The following is a 19,595-nucleotide window of genomic DNA, read 5'->3' on the forward strand; positions in this document are numbered from 1 at the left end:
TTAAATTGCTGAGTGGTTGTGGAGATGTAGAACAATGTAAGTGCACTTGATCTTTAATTGGCCACCTGTGTGTGTGTCCTCACGTAGTGACACCTGTTCACTTCTCTGTACTTGGTGGCAGAGGAATCCCACTTATACCATAATGTGTAGGTGGGCTGTGCAAGGGCCCTGTTGCTTAGCAACACTGAACTTTGCAGTGTGTGTGTGTGTGTGTGTGGAGGTTTACCCAAGGTAAACATGACTAGCCAAGCCTCAATCTAATGTTTAAATACCCGTGGCGTGTCAGGCGTATTGTAACCCGCCTTGTCAGTGTTCTAACAACATCACAGTTTTTCTGCTGCATGGCGTTCTCACGATATCGGGACAAGGCTCAAGACTTCAGCCTGCTGGGTTTGGAACACTATGAATAAAGATGAGCTGTAGAATTAGAGTCTGACCAAGTCTCATTCATTCGGTCCACACAACAGATTGTAGTTTGTTTCTGTTATAATTAAATGGCTTTTGAAATGGTGAGTGCAAGCCAGGTTCCTGTAGATGTGCGGTGTTCCTGTGCAGTCCTGCCAGCAGAGGGCGCTGGTGCTCCTGCTTTACCAGACAGCATTTCAGCTCAAGACACTTTAAATAACTTCGCTGTTTATTATACAACAGATTACAGTTTTTTTTTTTATTACACTACGGAGAAGAGTCTCAACAGAAGTGAGACTTCAAAACAATGTGTTTAGTTATCACAGAGGGTATATCAAAAAGATGAGTTGAGAAAGCTGTTAGTGGGACCATGTTTAGTGCATTTTAAATGCTGTTGTAAGCATTTCAACCCTGCTTGTCCTCCTCTGTCACTGCAAATAATCATAGGTTATAACCTGCCCAGTTAAATAAAAGTTAAATAAAAAGTAAAAACATGAACTCATATTTGAAAAATACCTATTGGGCTCTGTTTTGCATTAGGTTTTGATCCCGAGATTTTGCATTTATTGCAACCAGTTTGTCTATTCCTCCACAGCAAAGTTAGTGAGCTCTACTGGGATTAACAGAGAGAGAGGCACTTATTATGACCGTCTCTCGACCATCTCCCCTCTTCAACAGTCCCACAGAATGTGGTATGTGCACTGACAAACAACACACAAACACAAACAACGCACAAACACATAGAGGTTGAAGTTAGGAATCCTCTGTTTTCTCCGCTCTGCTACACGGGGTGGCAGCCACGGATCCGTAGGTTGAGCTCTCCGGCTGGACCTTATCTGTGTGTCTTCTCCCTGTGCGCACGCAGACAACCAGGCTCTGAGATGACCGGATCTGCAGCTCTGCTTCCAGACCAAACTAGGCACAGACCAACTCACTGGAATGTGGATTCATCACTGTAGCCCACGGGGTTGAACCACTGAGGCCCCACCATGCTAGCTACAGCAGACAGGCAGTCTCTTCCCCTCACAAAGACAATACCCAGCGTTGGAGAGGGCTTTCACTGCTGAGGAGGTACGATCACTTTCTCTGGTGGAATGTGGATTTGTTTCCATCTTTCTTTCAAACATGGTATCTGTCTCACTTAACGCATACTTTTCATGCAGAGTGAGAGAAGACTGCAAACGGATGAGATTGGAGGAGCAACCTACCAGGGATCTGACCCATGGGTATGAAGGTTTGTTCTGGCTGGATGATTTTCTGTCTGTTTCTGGCGATCAGGAACACGCCCAGGAAAGAGAGCAGACAGCTGAAACACATCATAGACAGAGGGTCAGAAACATCACAGATAGAGGGTCAGAAACATCACAGAGGTCAGAAACATCACAGAGGTCAGAAACATCACAGAGGTCAGAAACATCACAGAGGTCAGAAACATCACAGACAGGTCAGAAACATCACAGAGGTCAGAAACATCACAGAGGTCAGAAACATCACAGACAGAGGTCAGAAACATCACAGAGGGTCAGAAACATCACAGAGGGTCAGAAACATCACAGAGGGTCAGAAACATCACAGACAGAGGTCAGAAACATCACAGAGGGTCAGAAACATCACAGACAGGTCAGAAACATCACAGACAGGTCAGAAACATCACAGACAGAGGTCAGAAACATCACAGAGGTCAGAAACATCACAGAGGTCAGAAACATCACAGACAGGTCAGAAACATCACAGACAGGTCAGAAACATCACAGACAGGTCAGAAACATCACAGACAGGTCAGAAACATCACAGAGGTCAGAAACATCACAGACAGAGGTCAGAAACATCACAGAGGTCAGAAACATCACAGAGGGTCAGAAACATCACAGAGGTCAGAAACATCACAGAGGGTCAGAAACATCACAGACAGAGGGTCAGAAACATCACAGAGGGTCAGAAACATCACAGACAGGTCAGAAACATCACAGAGGGTCAGAAACATCACAGAGGTCAGAAACATCACAGACAGGTCAGAAACATCACAGACAGAGGTCAGAAACATCACAGACAGAGGGTCAGAAACATCACAGAGGGTCAGAAACATCACAGAGGGTCAGAAACATCACAGACAGAGGTCAGAAACATCACAGAGGGTCAGAAACATCACAGACAGAGGGTCAGAAACATCACAGAGGGTCAGAAACATCACAGAGGGTCAGAAACATCACAGAGGGTCAGAAACATCACAGACAGGTCAGAAACATCACAGAGGGTCAGAAACATCATAGAGGATCAGAAACATCACAGAGGTCAGAAACATCACAGACAGGTCAGAAACATCACAGACAGAGGGTCAGAAACATCACAGAGGGTCAGAAACATCACAGAGGGTCAGAAACATCACAGACAGAGGTCAGAAACATCACAGAGGGTCAGAAACATCACAGACAGAGGGTCAGAAACATCACAGAGGGTCAGAAACATCACAGACAGAGGGTCAGAAACATCACAGAGGTCAGAAACATCACAGAGGGTCAGAAACATCACAGACAGGTCAGAAACATCACAGAGGTCAGAAACATCACAGACAGAGGGTCAGAAACATCACAGAGGTCAGAAACATCACAGACAGGTCAGAAACATCACAGAGGGTCAGAAACATCACAGACAGAGGGTCAGAAACATCACAGACAGAGGGTCAGAAACATCACAGACAGGTCAGAAACATCACAGAGGTCAGAAACATCACAGAGGGTCAGAAACATCACAGAGGGTCAGAAACATCACAGAGGGTCAGAAACATCACAGACAGGTCAGAAACATCACAGAGGGTCAGAAACATCACAGAGGGTCAGAAACATCACAGACAGAGGGTCAGAAACATCACAGACAGGTCAGAAACATCACAGAGGTCAGAAACATCACAGACAGGTCAGAAACATCACAGACAGGTCAGAAACATCACAGACAGGTCAGAAACATCACAGAGGGTCAGAAACATCACAGACAGGTCAGAAACATCACAGACAGGTCAGAAACATCACAGACAGGTCAGAAACATCACAGAGGGTCAGAAACATCACAGAGGGTCAGAAACATCACAGACAGAGGTCAGAAACATCACAGACAGAGGGTCAGAAACATCACAGAGGGTCATAAACATTACAGACAGGTCAGAAACATCACAGAGGGTCAGAAACATCACAGAGGGTCAGAAACATCACAGAGGGTCAGAAACATCACAGACAGGTCAGAAACATCACAGACAGAGGGTCAGAAACATCACAGAGGGTCAGAAACATCACAGACAGAGGGTCAGAAACATCACAGACAGAGGGTCAGAAACATCACAGAGGGTCAGAAACATCACAGACAGAGGGTCAGAAACATCATAGAGGGTCAGAAACATCACAGAGGGTCAGAAACATCACAGAGGGTCAGAAACATCACAGACAGAGGGTCAGAAACATCACAGACAGAGGTCAGAAACATCACAGAGGTCAGAAACATCACAGACAGAGGGTCAGAAACATCACAGACAGGTCAGAAACATCACAGAGGGTCAGAAACATCACAGAGGGTCAGAAACATCACAGACAGGTCAGAAACATCACAGACAGGTCAGAAACATCACAGACAGAGGGTCAGAAACATCACAGACAGAGGGTCAGAAACATCACAGACAGAGGGTCAGAAACATCACAGAGGGTCAAAAACATCACAGACAGGTCAGAAACATCACAGAGGGTCAGAAACATCACAGACAGGTCAGAAACATCACAGACAGAGGGTCAACGTCTATTTGTGCTGCAAGTTGAACACTGGCGGTTCTAGCAGAAAGACTAGCACTTGCTCGATCGCCTTGTTGAGAGGGGTCAGGGAAGAATTTTTACAGCTCACTTTTCTGGCCCCCGGGTGAAACTGTTTTTTTGCTTCCCTCTGGAATATGTAGGGGTGGGTCGTATGCCCACCTCCCTTGTTCTCTGTAAAGCGCATTGTGTTGCCTCTGGGTATGAAATGCACTATACAAATAAAGTTTGATTTGATTTTGAGCCACAACAGCAGCTAACAAGGGTCCTGAAAATGTATATAATAATAATATGGTAAATGGTAAATTTACCATTTACCATAATAATAATAATAATTATTAATTATAATAATAACCAGGGTTTTCTTGCTATATCTCCATGGTTAATTCAGATCTACTGCTTCAGATGCCTGGAGTCAGTTCAGTTGTGTATAGAGGACTGTTGGCCTGTTTCTGGTTACTCACCCAAAGAAAAACATGCAGATGTTGAGCATAGCCAATCCATAGAACTCCTGGTAATATACTATTCCTGAAAAACAAAATATACCATCATATATTTCATATATTATACCATATTTTAATATAATATACCATAATGAATGAATGAATGAATGAATGTATAAATGCATTAATCAATTAGTGAATGAATGAATTCCTGCAGAAATACACAATATGACAGTACAACAATATGACAACAGACCGATCGCATGGTAAAAGCATAACCATGTCAGTGTGAAGCGTATGAGCATCCGCAGGCCTGGTTCTCATACCTGCTATGATGGCGCTGGCAGTGAAAAACACAAAGTTGATGGGGACGACTTCTGTGGCATCAAACATTCTCATGGCTTGATTGAGGAACCTGAGAGAGGTGAGAGAGGGAGGGTCACAGAGGCTGTCCCGCCCATGTAGGGTAACAAGAAACCCCCCCCCCCTCGGTCTGAGGCCACACACGGTGATGAATCATCCTAACTACAAACCCACTTTCATACAGACAAGGTGTCCAATTTTGTTGCAAACCACATTTTCTTCCAATGCTCCTCTGGAATTGGAAAACACAATTTGTGTGGAGTTTGTGTTCTCGGCGGACGGGATTGTTAGGTAATGCCATTTATTTCCAACTACTGCCCACAGACAATGACGGAACGCCTCAGAATGTGAATCAATAACGGTCTCGGGATATGAAAACTGCGGAGGCGGGACTAACTTGATCTGGAATGCGCAGGACGCCACCATGACGACCAGCATGACATAGAAGATGGGGTAGTTGAGCTGCATGTAGCCCTTCACCGACTCTGCGATCAGGCCGGACACCGCCTTGACGGAGATCACGGTCAGGGAGGCTACAGGGGCACAGAGATGACAGGGGGGGGGGGGGGGGTCTGCTATTTATACATCAGGAGTTCATGTGTGCCGGTGCAACTAATCTCCGCTCGTCTGGCCTGGCAACCCGTCCTGAATTTGTCATCGTCGTGTCACGACTGACAGACTGTCGTGATGCTTCCAGCGCTGGCCGTGGGGTTAAACGCCGCCAGGGCTGTCAGGTTTGATCTAGCTGTCCGAGCTCCGCCCCCAAGGAGAACACGCTCCTCCTTACCGAGCTCCGCCCCCAAGGAGAAGACGCTCCTCCTTACCGAGCTCCGCCCCCAAGGAGAAGACGCTCCTCCTTACCGAGCTCCGCCCCCAAGGAGAAGACGCTCCTCCTTACCGAGCTCTGCCCCCAAGGAGAAGACGCTCCTCCTTACCGAGCAGAGCGACGAGCAGCAGCACGATCACGATGTGTTTCATCTTCCTGATCTTGTACAGGAAGAGGAGGATACAAAACAGGATGCCCTCTACTAGCTGGAGACAGAGAGGGAGAGAAAGAGAGGGAGGGAGAAAGGGAGGGAGAGAGAGGAGGGAGGGAGAGAGAGTGGGAGAGAAAGAGATTGAGAGAGAGGGGGGGAGAGGTGGGGGAGAAGGAGAGAGAGGAGAAAGGTGAGAGAAGGAGAGAGAAAGAGAGGAGGATAAAGGGTGACACAAACAATAAAAAACATACAGAAAGGATTTCCATACACGGTCCTTTCAAATACTCACACAAAGTCAAAGGATTTCCATAAACAGCCCTTTAAAAAACTCAGACAAAGTCAAAGAGGTAATTCTATTCAACAGTCAACTATATGGAGCTCATCTGTAACACTAAAACCTGAAAGCCTGTCTAACGCACAAAAGAGGCAATTAACATTCGTCTCCCGTCACTCCAAGAGCAAACGTGGATGTATGATCAGTGTGACTAAGTGCAGAGAACACAGCGCTCTAACTGACACTAACAGCCCTGTCTGAGGAACGCGATGCTGCTTGCTTCATTAACGAACCGGCCCCTGAGTCCTGGTTCAGCATTCCTAATGACGCCCAGCTAGGAGGGCCAGTCATATCAAAACATGGTCAGAACTTGGTCAAACAGGACACCAACGTTTGACTATCAGGCTCATTCCACCATTTCCTTTTTGTTTTCCATGGGTAAATAACTTCCCTTCTAAGAAAGAAGAAATAACGACACTGTATTCTAGATGAGTTCCAAAATGCTAATGGGTAGCTAGCGGCTACAGAGGGAGATGGTCTGCAGAGAGCTCCAGTCTAGCTGGGAGGAAGGAGAGGGGAGCGAGGAAAACATCCGTCTGTTCCCGGTATTCCACTGAATAATCATCAGCTAATGACCCGGTCCTGGAGCCGGGAACCGCCTAATACCCTGATGAGTATTCTAGAGGCTTCCATTCGTACATCCGCTCGTTCAGTCAGTCATTCCCCGGGCTGGAGAACAGCGTTCTATCTCAGCGCTCCTTTCACCAGGACCAAAGACAGAACATCTCTCAGACATCGATCTGTCGCCCTCACTGCCTTTCTGTTAAAACAACACATTTGTCTTTCTTTTCTTTCTTTTGCAGACACTCAATAAATATGACAGATTTTCCTGGCGGGGACGATGTGAGAAATGATGGGGAGGATGGATGGGTGACCGTTACCAGGGTGACCGTGACCAGGGTGACTGTGACCAGGGTGACCGTGACCAGGGTGACCGTGACCAGGGTGACCGTGACCAGGGTGACCGTGACCATGGTGACCGTGACCAGGGTGACTGTGACCAGGATGACCGTGACCAGGGTGACTGTGACCAGGGTGACCGTGACCATGGTGACCGTGACCATGGTGACCGTGACCAGGGTGACCGTGACCAGGGTGACTGTGACCATGGTGACCGTGACCAGGGTGACCGTGACCAGGGTGACTGTGACCAGGGTGACCGTGACCATGGTGACCGTGACCAGGGTGACTGGAACAGAGCAGAGACAGGAAACCCACCTTGATACCATTGACCAAGGTTAGAATAGTTTTGCTTTTTTCATTAGGTTTTATTTTTATATCGTTTTAACTTTTTGTTTTCAATTTCAGTTTAGTTTGAATTCGTCTTTTAAGCAGGTTTGCTACAGTAGTTAAGGCAGGTTTGCTACAGTAGTTTAGTTTCTATTTTGGGAAAATGCTTCGTTTTAAATTAGTTTTTATTAGTTTTAGTTTTTTTTTTCTCTTCTGCGCTAGCCTCGTGAGACCCTCCTGATCTTGTGACTTCCCGTTGTTTCACTCCGTGAAAAAATAAAGTGCTGAGGTGAAAAAAATAGTATTTTTATTGTATTTTTTCACCTCAGACTTAGGCCATGGTTCTCAGCAGGAAACCGGTGGCCTGTCCGCTCCGAGTAGGAAATGAGTCCTTACCCCAAGTGAAGGAGTTCAAGTATCTGGGGGTCTTGTTCACGAGTGAGGGAACCATGGAGAGGGAGTTTGGCCGGAGAATCGGAGCAGCTGGTGCGGTTCTGCAGTCGCTTTACCGCACTGTTGTGACGAAAAGAGAGCTGAGCCAAAAGGCAAAGCTCTCGATCTACCGGTCTATCTTCGTCCCCACCCTCACCTATGGTCATGAAGGATGGGTCATGACCGAAAGAACGAGATCACGGATAAAAGCGGCCGAAATGAGTTTTCTCCGGAGGGTGGCTGGGGTCTCCCTGAGAGATCGGGTAGTTCAGTCATCCGGGAGAGACTCAGAGTAGAGCTGCTGCTCCTTTGTGTCGAAAGGAGCCAGTTGAGGTGGTTCGGGCATCTAGTGAGGATGCCTCCTGGGTGCCTCCCTAGGGAGGTGTTCCAGGCGTGTCCGGCTGGGAGGAGGCCGCGGGGTAGACCCAGGACTAGGTGGTGGGATTACATCTCCGCACTGGCCTGGGAGTGGCTAAAGATTCCCCAGGCAGAGCTGGTTGATGCTGCTAGGGAAAGGGATGTCTGGGGCCCCCTGCTGGACCTGCTGCCTCCGCGACCCGACCCCGGATAAGCGGATGAAGATGGATGGATGGATTGATGGATTTTTTCACCTCAGAAGTTTTTTCACTATTATAATGTACCATGGCATGAATGTTTTTGCTCTGATGTCCTGAATAAAGGGACTATTTTCTTTGCCAGATTTCAGCCTCATGTTTTTTGTAGCTTGTTAGCTCCAAATAACTTTTGGTGTGCGGGTGTCCTTTGCCCCAATTCTATTTCAGTTAACTAAAATGTTTTTTCACACCTAGTTTTCGTGTTTTCGTTAGTGTTCATGAACTATAATAACCTTGCCGCTGACCAGCCACATCACTACCCTGAGTTCCCAGTGACCCGGACTACTTTTACTCTACAACAAAGACCCTTGCATGCATACATGTAAACTGTAGCACCTGCCCAACACAGCTGGCGAGCATTAGAAGCCGACAGTCGATTTCACCGTAACGATGCTTTAACATCTTTGAAAGTGAATGCACGCTTCAGGGGGGAGGGGGGGATTTGGGATGCCGAATAACTCAGGAGGGCGGAGTCAGAGAGGAGCACCGACCAGGTAGATCAGGAAGTGCCAGCTGACGGTGTATCTCTGGATCAGGCTGGCAGTGATGTGGTTGGAAGAATGGGGGGCAAAGGTCACCAAGATGTAGGTCCCCACCATCGCCAGGATGCCACCTGAGGAGAGAACAGGAAGATGGTTACCAGGGGGCGGGGTCAGGTGACGCTCACGTTGTTGGGGTAGCGGTCGCTGAGGATGTGGGCTAGGCTACTGACAATGGCCTCAAAATTTTGAGATACCCCTCCCGGAGGTAGAACCAAACACAACATGGTTTTTCATCATCTCTAAGGTCTCCCATACATTGAATGGATTCTTCTATAAAAAAACATTGTACTGCAAACGTGGTGAAATTGATATATACTCTTATACACCCCACAAAACATTAAGCCTGGCCGTATGGGCATTGAGGCACATAAACTCATGTACATTCACAATGGAAGCTCTGAGAGTTGTAATACCTGGCACGCCGGAAACCAGGACATGCCTCTACATACTAGAAAAAAGAGAATGTAAATATCTCTATGCAAACAGGAGATATAGACATTTGAACACATACCTACAATAGGCGGAAATTTAAAATCTGAATCTCTATGTAGAATGTTCTCCTTTACTTTTTAGTCATTCTGTCATGGATTGTCAGAGCAACACATATAAGGTGTGCTACTACTGAAGCCAGCAATGTCAATTGTATGAAGGTAGCTTGTATACTTACGGAGTTATTACAATAAACATATAAGGTGTCCCAAACGGGGGGAAATGTAAATAGTCCTAATGAAATCTACAGTATCACACCCATTAGTATCATTATCTGGGGTGGAAAAATATCGATAAATTCACTTGAGTGAATGTGAGAAGTGTCCCAAATAAAAAAAAAAACGAAATTTCAACAGTATGGCAGAGGAAAATGTAGGCCTACAGTAGAGGTAGCCTACTAATGACAGGCCTACATGCTTGCAGGCATATTGGCAAGAAATACATATTTTCACAGCTCCACTACTTCCTGAAATGAGGTGGGTATCTTTATTTCCTGTCCCATATTATTGAATGGAGTGATTAATCAGGTGTGCCTGGCTGCAGTGCAATGATCAGACACAACCGATTAATGCTTTCATCACAGGTGTGAGGCTCTACAACAGTAACTGGGTCCGTTTGCTCGGTCTGCATCTCTGTTACTGCCTACATGGATACCATTTCTTCATAGCCTGACAGGTAAATCATTGCAAATATTATGGAATGTGAAAAAGCTGAGAATGACCTTGCCAAATTAAGTTCTAAGTAGCTAGCTGACCTGCCATAATTTAAGTAGTTAGCAAGAAAGTAGCTAGAAGTAGCTAGTTAAGCCCTTAGCCTAGCTAGCTTAACTCTTAAAAAGTAATTAACCCACAGAGCAAGTTACAATTACCTTATTTCCTAGTCCTAACAACAATAGTGTACATGTGTATAATCTCATGTGTGATCTCTTTGCGTATGATGCCAAATATCATAAAAGCTGCCTTGGACACTACATCTCTGAACGAAATATAGCAGCTGCCAGACGGAAAAAAGAATCAGAAAAGCAGACCAGTATCTATGACTAAGCTTTTATTAAGCTCACTGAAGTCATTGACAAAACAGTATTCTGTAAAGAAATGAAAGTGATGACACTAAACTCCTTGAGTCAGAGTTATGATGACATACTGAAGACCTTGAGGTCTGCGGAAGAAGATGAGACGGTCCAACACACTAAATATACATCCTGGAAACTGAAGGAAAAGCTCATAGAGTATTACAAGCACAGGCTGGTATTTGTTGAACGAGCTGGAAAGTCAGATGCGGTATGCTCTTAAAGTGTGCCCATGGGATATGCAATGAGAGAAGCTACTTCCAAGAAAAGCCAGAAGAGACAACAGCTTTCACAGAAGACTGTGAGACACAACAGCCAAGTCAAGGTCTCGCTGACAGGCAAATACTACATATGGCTGCAGACGTATTGAGAAAAAGTATGGAGCAGGTTGACCATGACCATAAATCATATGTCAGCAGTGATCGGCTATCACGTCTCCACTGCAACAACTAGGCTATGTACTAAACATATCATCACACGCAAAGCCAATGGTCCAAACTACAGAAGAGACCTCAAGGTCAGTGGTAACAAGGCTGCTCTATGCTGCTTTGTAAGCAACTACATAGCCGATACAGGGCCCAGTAGAATCTACTAGAACAGAGTCATTCTGGCAGGGGGCTTTTGGCATGGAGGAGGAGGTCAAGGTGGTCAGCAAGACAGGTATTGATAACTTGACAGATCTGTATAGTGACCAGGAAGAGGCCGACACCAGATTGATACTCAATCCACCTCACACAGTCACATTCTCGGGTCATCCTCAGATGTGATGATACAGACGTACTGGTTTTGCTCGTCAATTATTCCAGCAAAGGAATGTTTGGATCATCAAGTGTTCATGCCCTCTGGACATGGCCCAAGGGAGAGGTTCGTCCCAGTCTGTTGCATTGCAAAGAAGCTTGGTGCAGCATTTTGTGCATGTCTGCCTGCATGCCACGCCCTCACAGGTTGTGATAACACGAGCAGCTTGTACAGAATAGGGAAGGCTACTGCGTTTACAAGACTCAAGACCCATCTGAGGGATTTAAAAGGGGTGGGCAATTTTGGAGGAGGCTGTTCCTGTGGCAAGAAATGATGCCCTCCTCCTGTATGGCCAAAAGAAGAGAGAGGATGGCCGTCCTTGCACCACTTTGGATGAACTGAGATACAGACTTGCATCTACAACAGATTCCTCAGCTGCACATCTACCTCCTACGGAAGATGCCTTCCAGCACCGTGTGAAGAGCCTTGTACCAGACTGCAGTGTGGCGTCAGCCATGTGGCCAAGCCTCGGCTCTGGAACCCAGTTGGTAGAGTACAACTCCGTTGTGAATGTACATGAGTTTGTGTGCCTCAATCCCCATACGACCAGGCTTCATTTTGAGCTTTTTTTTAGTTTGGGGGTGTATAAGAGTATAGTACAATTTCACCACATTTGCAGTAAAATATTTTTATACAAGAATCCATTTCATGTATGGGAGACCTTAGAGATGAGGAAAAACCATGTTGTACATTTGCTGAAATTGCACAGTTTTTACATTAGTGGTAGTTAATAAGTGGGTATATGTCCATAAAACAGAAGTGGGTAAGCTTCATATACCCTCAACTACACTGAGGGTGGCGCTTCCAGAGCCGGCTTGAGGACTCCATCCTCCTGCAGCCCCAGACTGTACAGTAGTCATGACTGCACAGAAGTCATGCTCCGTGGATGAGAACAGCCGCGCTGCAGCGACCACACACATTAACAAGCACACACAAGCCTAGTTTGGTGGAATGGTTTTGAATAATTTGAATAAGACATTACTCTCTAAATAACTCCACTGTTCAACCAAGACAGAGTAGGAGAGTACATGTTTGGTTTTAATCCCTTAGACATAAGCGCACAGCTACTAAGAACACTCCTGTTTATCCGCCCTCTGTGAGTAAAGTCAATTCAGTGTTATGTTTTTGACAGTTTTAACAGGAACTAAATCTATTAACATCAAAGTATTGCTCTCCATAGGCATAACTGTATTGAAGTATAATTTCAACCCCCAATTCCCCTTCTAATCAACATTTCTGTCTGGAGAGATAATTGAAACAAGTCTTTGATCTTTTACAATTCCTTAAACAGTGAAGCAGGGCCTTCAGAGGAGTGTTTCAGCGGTACTAAATATTTGATAACCCCTCTGCAGGAAGGAGTTAGGTGGGGGCAACAAGAAGATAATAGCTCCTCTTTCTCAGCATGATACCAGAGAGAAAATCTCTGGTATCACGCTAAATAAGATTGGTTGAGAGGCTGTAACCCAACCCCCCTCTGGGATTATTAAAGTTCATCTTGTCATCTTGTATAAAGACTATACTTCCATTGGATACATTCATGTTTAGGGGTTCATCCAAGTTCCAGTATAAAACACAGCTGTGCTGTCTGATCGTTTCACTTCGGGGAGACTTTTCACAGACTTGTGTCTTGCTTGTGAAACTTTCCCCTTTTGCAGAGGTTGATTGAAATCCTAGTTTTATGCATTTGAGAATCTGGGCTATCTCTTTGAGCTGTTTATGAATAATTTCCATGACAGAATCACTATTTAGTGTCCTGGGGCTGGAGCTTGTGTTGTGTGTGCTTACCGATAATGTCGGAGGCGCGCAAGGTCTCTTTCAGGAACACCACCGAGATGATCGCACTGCCTGCAAACAGAAACACGTTCATTTACACGACATGGCATCAGGAAAAGATATCATGTAGCTCACAAACTTGGAAACCTGTTCTCAAAGAACTCAAAGCACAAGAACACCACTCTTTCACTGTGACCTAGACTACAGCGTGAAATTGATATCTGTCATCTGCCATGACCCTGTTCTGCCCTGTCTCTGTGGTGTGTGCGTGTGTGTGTGTGTGTGTGTGTGTGTGTGTTTTCTCTGTGTCTCCTTTGCTCTTGGTCTGCCTCTCACTCCCGCTCATCACCAGATCGTTGCCTTAACGTTTAGTCCAGTGTACTTAACTGTGGTAGATCTCCCTGTGCCTCTGCCTAGCTGATCTCTCCTCTGTCCCAGGAGCATCTCTCTGCCTAGCTGATCTCTCCTCTGTCCCAGGAACATCTCTCTGCCTAGCTGATCTCTCCTCTGTCCCAGGAACATCTCTCTGCCTAGCTGATCTCTCCTCTGTCCCAGGAACATCTCTCTGCCTAGCTGATCTCTCCTCTGTCCCAGGAACATCTCTCTGCCTAGCTGATCTCTCCTCTGTCCCAGGAACATCTCTCTGCCCGCCGTGTCCCCCTGCCCAGCGTCGCCCACGCCAGCCGCCAAACTGGCGCCTGGCCTCATCCCAGCACACCCCCACAGACTCTCTATAAACGACCCGTTTGGGATTTAACCTTCATCCACCTCCCCGAGATCTGGGTCCAGACCAACCCCAGCTGAACACAGAGCAGATCTGGGTCCAGACCAACCCCAGCTGAACACAGAGCAGATCTGGGTCCAGACCAACCCCAGCTGAACACAGAGCAGATTTGTGTAACACCATTACATATCCAGCAGCTAAGAAGCACCGTATAAAATCAACAGGTTCCATTTTGTCTCTTCAGTCACCCCTGAAAGGTATGTTCTGAGCCGACAGCAAGACAGACCTCCTCACAACACACAACACAACCACAGATAAATGGGTACATTAAGATGTCTCCAATATCCTCACATTACTGAAAGATTAATAAGCAATTAAGACCCTTCTCTCGGAAAAGGTTATTGCAATCTTGGAACTGAAAAGCAATCAGTTCCACATGAGCTGAATCTTGGATTAGTCTTTCTCCTCCGAGGAAAGAACCAAATTGTTTCTCGTGGAGCTATGATGACAAACATAGTTACGACAAACAGATTGACAGACAGACAAATATATATATATACTGGCAGTCAAGCAGGCAGACAAAGAAACAGACAGGTAGACAGACAGACAGACAGATAAAGAGACAGACAGACAGACAGACAGACAGACAGACAGACAGACAGACAGACAGACAGACAGACAGACAGACAAGTAGACAGATAAAGAGACCGGCAGGCAGGCAGGCAGGCAGACAAATAGACAGACAGACAGACAGGGAGGCAGACAGACAGGCAGGCAGACAGACACATAAACAGACAGACAGGCAGACAGAAAGACAGACAGGCAGGCAGACAGACAAGTAAACAGACAGACAGGCAGACAGAAAGACAGGCAGGCAGGCAGACAGACAAGTAAACAGGCAGGCAGACAGAATTATGCATGACAGGGCGGATCAAAGCGCGGCCGCTCCGTCTGAGACTCTACCCACGATGCACCAGACACATTCCCCTTAGTCACAGTCACCCAGCCTCAAACACATTCCCCTTAGTCACGGACACACAGTCACCCAGCCTCAAACACATTCCCCTTAGTCACGGACACACAGTCACCCAGCCTCAAACACATTCCCCTTAGCCACAGTCACCCAGCCTCAAACACATTCCCCTTAGTCACAGTCACCCAGCCTCAAACACATTCCCCTTAGTCACCCAGCCTCAAACACATTCCCCTTAGTCACCCAGCCTCAAACACATTCCCCTTAGTCACAGTCACCCAGCCTCAAACACATTCCCCTTAGTCACCCAGCCTCAAACACATTCCCCTTAGTCACAGTCACCCAGCCTCAAACACATTCCCCTTAGCCACCCAGCCTCAAACACATTCCCCTTAGTCACCCAGCCTCAAACACATTCCCCTTAGTCACAGACGCACAGTCACCCAGCCTCAAACACATTCCCCTTAGTCACCCAGCCTCAAACACATTCCCCTTAGTCACAGACGCACAGTCACCCAGCCTCAAACAGACGAGGCGCAACCAGAGCGTCCCTCTGGGACATGAGTGAGCAGGCGAGGCTGCAGACCCCTGCTGAACACAGACCCCTGCTGAACACAGACCCCTGCTGAACACAGACCCCTGCTGAACACAGAACACAGACCCCTGCTGAACACAGACCCCTGCTGAACACAGACCCCTGCTGAACACAGACCCCTGCTGAACACAGAACACAGACCCCTGCTGAACACAGACCCCTGCTGAACACAGACCCCTGCTGAACACAGACCCCTGCTGAACACAGAACACAGACCCCTGCTGAACACAGACCCCTGCTGAACACAGAACACAGACCCCTGCTGAACACAGACCCCTGCTGAACACAGACCCCTGCTGAACACAGACCCCTGCTGAACACAGAACACAGACCCCTGCTGAACACAGACCCCTGCTGAACACAGACCCCTGCTGAACACAGAACACAGACCCCTGCTGAACACAGACCCCTGCTGAACACAGACCCCTGCTGAACACAGTCTCCATTCACCCTAACACCTCTAAATCCACGCGGAAGACTCCTGTCAACAGATCCATGATGAACCATTCAGGAATACAGGCTGAAGAGTTGGCCTGGCACCCAAATCACCTACAGATGGCGAACAGCTCACACAGCGATTCAGTAACTCTTCTATCCCTTCACATGTCACCCTCTTCTGCTTTGCCTCTGGGACAGGCGAGATTTAACAGGTAGCCATGGCAACTTCGTTCACACACACACACACACACACACACACACACACACACACACACACACGAGTGCAGGCAGGCACACAGCTAGCTGCGTAAAGCGCATTGTGTTGCCTCTGGGTATGAAATGCGCTATACTAATAAAGCTTTGATTGATTGATTGATTGATTGATTGATTGATTGAGGTTATATCAGAGATGGTGAGAGTCCCTCGGGAGCAGTCCACAGTCCCTGGTCTCATTTCCCTGGCCTCATCTCCCTGGCCTCATCTCCCTGGTTCTCCCTGGTCTCATTTCCCTGGCCTCATCTCCCATGGCCTCATCTCCCTGGCCTCATCTCCCTGGCCTCATCTCCCTGGCCTCATCTCCCTGGCCTCATCTCCCTGGCCTCTTCTCCCTGGCCTCTTCTCCCTGGCCTCATCTCCCTGGCCTCTTCTCCCTGGCCTCCCTGGCCTCTTCTCCCTGGCCTCCCTGGCCTCTTCTCCCTGGCCTCCCTGGCCTCTTCTCCCTGGCCTCTTCTCCCTCTTCTCCCTGGCCTCTTCTCCCTGGCCTCTTCTCCCTGGCCTCTTCTCCCTCTTCTCCCTGGCCTCTTCTCCCTCTTCTCCCTGGCCTCTTCTCCCTGGCCTCCCTGGCCTCTTCTCCCTGGCCTCATCTCCCTGGCCTCATCTCCCTGGCCTCTTCTCCCTCTTCTCCCTGGCCTCTTCTCCCTGGCCTCTTCTCCCTGGCCTCTTCTCCCTGGCCTCTGTCTGCGTCATGCGAGAGGTGCAGTATTAACACCCGAGAGAGCACACGGATTCAGATAGCATGACACCACGGTTGATATCCATACGACTTTGAATGCCTTTCCACTCTCCCTGATTTCAGTATTCAACACTGGCATACAACCCTTCCCTCCTCGCTCCCTCCCTCCCTCCCTCTCCAACGAAAACATCAAGGCCTACTAATAGCCATCATTAATAAACATGAGTCACCATGGACGAGAGGAGAGGAGGGGAGAGGAGATGAGAGGAGTGGAGGGGAGAGGAGGAGAGAAGAGAGGAGAGGAGAGGAGGGGAGAGGAGAGGAGAGGAGAGGAGGGGAGGGGAGGGGAGAGGAGAGGAGAGGAGAGGAGAGGAGAGGAGAGGAGAGGAGAGGAGAGGAGAGGAGAGGAGAGGAGAGGAGAGGAGAGAAGAGAAGAGAAGAGAAGAGAAGAGAAGAGAAGAGAAGAGAAGAGAAGAGAAGAGAAGAGAAGAGAAGAGAAGAGAAGAGAGGAGAGGAGACCTGAAGCTGCTCAATATTTAACCTGCAATTAGTTTGTTTACCCTGTCCAGGTGGCACCACCTGCCCCATCCGGGCTCTAGTGATTGGCTAGAAACCAAATCCATCACCAAGGTGATAGGGCTTTGCCACCAAGAGACTTAGTTGGCAATTATATTTAGTGACTCAACGTGGGTTTTCACTTTAGGGCCATTAGAAACAGTGAGAACTCCACACACCTATGCTGCCCTGGGTTTCAAAACATGTGCACCCATAACTTCTGCTGCTGCGGCATGGTCAACCACACAGGCGTGCGTGTAGGAGCAGAGGGCGGAGCTTACAGATGACGGCCACGCAGCCCAGCGGCGCGATGAGAGAGGCGGGGGCGAAGCCGTAGGCCGCAAAGTTGCCCAGCTCTCCCACGCCCATGAGGACGACCCCGAACCACCACAGGACCGAGGTGTAGTAGGGCTCGGCCCCGCGCTGAGCCTGCCGCATGTGGGCATATTTCTGTCGGACACGGGAGAATACAGACAGAAAGACACAGTCAGCTGAACGCACGCACAAGCACACACACAGACCTAGTCACACTCATTTCAGATAGAAGAAAAACAATAGGTGACCTCATGAATCTGGGGAGGGGAGTTCCTGAATGCCTCATTGTGGTTTAAGTGCTACTGGGTATGGGTTTAAGAGGTACTGGGTATGGGTTTAAGAGGTACTGGGTATGGGTTTAAGAGGTACTGGGTATGGGTTTAAGAGGTACTGGGTATGGGTTTAAGAGGTACTGGGTATGGGTTTAAGAGGTACTGGGTATGGGTTTAAGAGGTACTGGGTATGGGTTTAAGAGGTACTGGGTATGGGTTTAAAAGGTACTGGGTATGGGTTTAAGTGCTACTGGGTATGGGTTTAAGTGCTACTGGGTATGGGTTTAAGAGGTACTGGGTATGGGTTTAAGAGGTACTGGGTAGGGGTTTAAGAGGTACTGGGTAGGGGTTTAAGAGGTACTGGGTATGGGTTTAAGAGCTACTGGGTATGGGTTTAAGAGGTACTGGGTATGGGTTTAAGAGCTACTGGGTATGGGTTTAAGTGCTACTGGGTATGGGTTTAAGAGGTACTGGGTAGGGGTTTAAGAGGTACTGGGTATGGGTTTAAGAGCTACTGGGTATGGGTTTAAGAGGTACTGGGTATGGGTTTAAGAGGTACTGGGTATGGGTTTAAGAGGTACTGGGTATGGGTTTAAGAGGTACTGGGTAGGGGTTTAAGAGGTACTGGGTAGGGGTTTAAGAGGTACTGGGTAGGGGTTTAAGAGGTACTGGGTAGGGGTATCTCAGACCCTTACCTGTATGTTGAGAGAAACGCTGATGACCACGTTCCCACATATGGAGATGATGATTCCCACCAGATACGTCTGCAGGGCCAAAACAACAATAAACAGATGTAAGACGACACCTCCAGCATTCCGCACCTCCAGCGCGTCCGACAAGCCCCTCCCCCTGCTGTCCTCCCTGACATTACCACCACCACCCCCCCTCCCCCTGCTGTCCTCCTGACATTACCACCACCACCCCTCCCCCTGCTGTCCTCCCTGACATTACCACCACCACCCCTCCCCCTGCTGTCCTCCCTGACATTACCACCACCACCACCCCTCCCCCTGCTGTCCTCCCTGACATTACCACCACCACCCCTCCCCCTGCTGTCCTCCCTGACATTACCACCACCACCCCTCCCCCTGCTGTCCTCCCTGACATTACCACCACCACCACCCCTCCCCCTGCTGTCCTCCCTGACATTACCACCACCACCCCTCCCCCTGCTGTCCTCCCTGACATTACCACCACCACCCCTCCCCCTGCTGTCCTCCCTGACATTACCACCACAACAAAGAACATCAGTGTTCTGTTCGGGTCAGTGGGGGGGGGCACTGTTTCTCTGACGTGTGTGTGTGTGTGTGTGTGTGTGTGTGTGCGCGTGTTAGTCTGTGTGTGTTTGTGTGTCTGTGTGTGTCTGTCTGTCCGTCTGTATCTGTCTGTGTGTGTGTATGTGTGTGTGTGTGTGTGTATGTGTGTGTGTGTGTGTGTATGTGTGTGTGTGTGTGTGTGTGTGTGTGTGTCAGAGGAACAGTGCTGGTGGGCAGCCTCCATTAGTAATAATG

At 48.1% G+C, this 19,595-nt stretch overlaps 1 protein-coding gene across 1 annotated transcript; it reads right to left on the reverse strand.

The window, feature by feature from the left end:
- Nucleotides 1–1,158: 1,158 nt before the first annotated feature.
- nipal2 (NIPA like domain containing 2) lies at nucleotides 1,159–18,848 on the reverse strand (the record flags this gene model as incomplete). Its single annotated transcript, XM_084444718.1, has 10 exons — nucleotides 18,780–18,848; nucleotides 17,779–17,947; nucleotides 13,273–13,332; nucleotides 9,077–9,202; nucleotides 5,938–6,030; nucleotides 5,400–5,535; nucleotides 4,966–5,054; nucleotides 4,661–4,724; nucleotides 1,614–1,711; nucleotides 1,159–1,256 (listed from the first exon to the last, which is right to left on the reverse strand). The coding sequence occupies exons 2-10, from the start codon at nucleotides 17,933–17,935 to the stop codon at nucleotides 1,159–1,161; spliced, it is 921 nt and encodes a 306-aa protein (XP_084300844.1). The 5' UTR covers nucleotides 17,936–17,947; nucleotides 18,780–18,848.
- Between the last annotated feature and the right edge of the window lie 747 nt (nucleotides 18,849–19,595).

The sequence above is a fragment of the Borostomias antarcticus genome, assembly GCF_949987555.1.
Source record: "Borostomias antarcticus genome assembly, chromosome: 10".
Taxonomy (NCBI): domain Eukaryota; kingdom Metazoa; phylum Chordata; class Actinopteri; order Stomiiformes; family Stomiidae; genus Borostomias; species Borostomias antarcticus.